This window comes from Leishmania donovani, chromosome 11, assembly GCF_000227135.1.
Source record: "Leishmania donovani BPK282A1 complete genome, chromosome 11".
In the NCBI taxonomy this organism is placed as follows: domain Eukaryota; phylum Euglenozoa; class Kinetoplastea; order Trypanosomatida; family Trypanosomatidae; genus Leishmania; species Leishmania donovani.
Genome location: NC_018238.1, coordinates 270840 through 273768, shown reverse-complemented (window position 1 = coordinate 273768; position 2929 = coordinate 270840). Strand labels below are relative to the sequence as shown.

General features: G+C 59.4%; 1 protein-coding gene across 1 annotated transcript; it reads right to left on the bottom strand.

The window, feature by feature from the left end:
* Positions 1–726: 726 nt before the first annotated feature.
* On the bottom strand, positions 727–1407 carry LDBPK_110700 (hypothetical protein, conserved; the record flags this gene model as incomplete). The annotated part of the gene is made up of 1 exon (XM_003858998.1): positions 727–1407. One exon carries the CDS (start codon positions 1405–1407, stop codon positions 727–729), a length of 681 nt encoding a protein of 226 aa, XP_003859046.1.
* Positions 1408–2929: the final 1522 nt, after the last annotated feature.

Genomic DNA, 2929 nt, shown 5'->3' with positions numbered 1-2929 from the left:
TACCGGTCGCCACGTGCGGCATCCCTTGCGGTGGCTCAGGCTCCCCACCCACCAGTAGGCAGTGCGAGGGCCGGGGGTCGGATACGCTCGAGTCGCGCGGACACGCTGCCCATCATGTGGATGGGTCAGACGTGTGCACTGCAGCAGGTCGCTCCGGCGCCACGCCATCCAGGACCTGGCCGCCGGCATCAGCAGCAATAAATATCTGTGACCTCCTCGCACCGTAGGCACCTGGCCCTGCCAGTACTAGAGGTAGGTGGGTATTGGCAGGGGTAGAGGGGAGGGGCTGTTGTGCTCTCCCTCAGAGGGGGTGTGCTGGGCGCTGTGATGCCATGCCTTGAGAGGTGTGCCCTCCTCCCTGGCATCTGGGGGTGCGTGGCCCACTTTCGGAGGCAACTCACCGACGAAGGTCGAAAAGAAACCTCAGTCAAGTCGCGCATGGCGCACGAGGGAGAAGGATCGGCGAAGCGGCACAGGCGATGGGCGAAAGGCCGCTGCGGTCTCATCAAAAGATGTGAAAGCAGCAAGACACGCAAAACGCTCTAGCAAGGTATGGATAAAGGGAGTGCTGCACTGCAGCATTACTGTCTACGCGAATGATGTAAGTGTAGGCACCGGTGTGGTCGTGAGCGAGCTTCGACGGATGATGCGCGCTTGCGAGTGCTGGCAGATCGGTTCCCATGTCCTCCTTGCCCTGGATGTATCCTCCGTGCCCCTTCTTATGTTTCACTCGTGGCCGCCGGCGGCCTCCAGCAGCGCGGCAATCCGCTTATACTTGCGCTTGCGCGCGAGATACAGGGGCGTCTTGCCAGCGCCATCTACCTTGTTAACATCTGCACCGTTCTCGATGAGCAGCCGCACAATATCGACGTGCTCACGATCATCGCCGCCAAGCTCGATAGCCTCCAGTAGACCGGTCCAGTGGTAATAGTTGTAATGGTTCACATCGACACCCTTCTGCAGAAGCAGGCGCACCATCTCCACGTAACCGCGCTCGCAGGCGGGGATCAGTGCCGATCCGCCAAACCGGTTCACAATGGAGTGGTCCGGCACACTCGTTTTCATGCGGAGGCTCGTCTGGCTTCCGTACCGCATTGTTCGCTCGGCGTTCTTGTAGATGTGCTCCATGATCTCCTGCCGCCCCTCAGCGGCGGAAAGCAGGTACGGGGAGTCGTGCAGGTCGTCAAGAGCGTTCACATCCGCACCCGCGTCCAGTAGCAGCTTCGCACCCTCCACGAAGTTTTCCCAGACGCATATGTGCAGCGGTGTACGGTGATACCGCGCCGGGTCCTGCGCCACCTCGTTCACGTTGCGGTTCTGCGCGATGAGCGCCTTCAGCGCCTCAACATCGCGGTTGGCGATGGCAGTGAAGTACGTCGTCTCTGAGCCGTTCTTGGCGTTCGGCATGGCGAGAGAAGGCAAGACGTACGGTAAAAAGCGCTAAAAGGATGCAGGGGCACCGAAGAACCTGTGCTGCTCATTCGCTTGCACGCGCGGGAAGGTCGCCGGCATGCGCCGAGGGAACGCCTCGAGGAGACGCCGAACGCCAACGCCGCCAACGACACGAAAAAGGGTGTCGTGGACAACGTCCGCAAGATGAATGCAAACAGAGGGAGGGAGAGAGGGCACAAGATGAGCCGGAGAAGAGGGAGACGGGGTGCAGTGCTGGCGAGTGACGATAAGTGATAACAAAATGAGGATGATAAGGAGGGCAGGCGCTCAACGACGCTCATCCGTGAAAAGACGGAAGACGCGAGAGAAACATCTGTGAGGGTTGTGGTGGAAAACATGATGAGGGGCAGCAACCAGCAGAAAACAAAAATGCGCGAGACGCAAAGCAGCTCGGCGAGGAGGACGCGGCTCACCTACGCGCGTGCCGACGGAGCTGTCTGTTGTCGTTGCGGTTGTCGAGCGAGATCAGCAAGAAGGCGGCGTAAAGAGAAGGTGTAGGTGCGGTTCAATCATCTAGGCCAGCACTCTAAACAAGGCGGATGATGCTCGTCTACAGTGTTCTTTTCGCTTGTGTGTCCTCGTGTGTTGTGCGGCCCCAGTCGAACGCACATGCACAACACGGCAACTACTTCAGCCGTGAAGTCGCGCGTGTGACTGGTTGGGCAGATGCAGCGTGGCAACGGCGCCACAACGAGAGGCAGCAGCAACCGCAGTAGCAGCAAAAAAAAAAAAGATGCCACAGACCGGCACAAGCGCCTAGTTATGAGCGGCTGTGGGTGGCAGCGATGACAAGTAATGCCGCAGTGACGGCGACAAAAAGAGGTGGTTCGCATCAACGAGAGAGTGAAAGAGGCGGAGGGGAGGAAGGGAAGGAGAGGGGGCTTCCCTTGCGACAGTAGATGAAAGACCAGCGCTACAACGCACTACAGCTGCGCTTTTCCTCCTTCACCACACAACACCGCGCGCGGCATCGTCTCACGACCACACGAAGCACAACAGAAGTCGCTAACCTTCAAACCAAATGCGTGATCAGAGACCGAAGAGGCGCGACGACAAAATCACCTCGACTCTATCACACATATATACATTCAGACGACTCTTCACGGCATCCTTCCGCTCCGCCATACACCTCTTCGCTCCCGTTCGCCTGTCTGTTCGCTTACTGCCCTTTCGATGTGCTCTTCTGCTCTGCTGCCCGAGCCATGTGCGTAGACTCTTTCACCTCGGGCCACCTCCTTTTCCGGGTAGATCGGCTCCGAGCTGCCCGCGGCGGCGACCCCCTCCCGCAGGCGGCGGCGCTCGGCCAGCACCCTGCGTTAGAAGCGGGAGTAGCTGATGTGCAGGTACACATCCGAGAGAAGCGCCGTCAGGTTCATGCCAATCATGACGAGCAGCGGCATCATCACGCACTCGCGGCCAACGCACACCTTCTGGCCCTGCCTGTCGGCCCGAGACGCAATCCACTCGCCGTACAGCA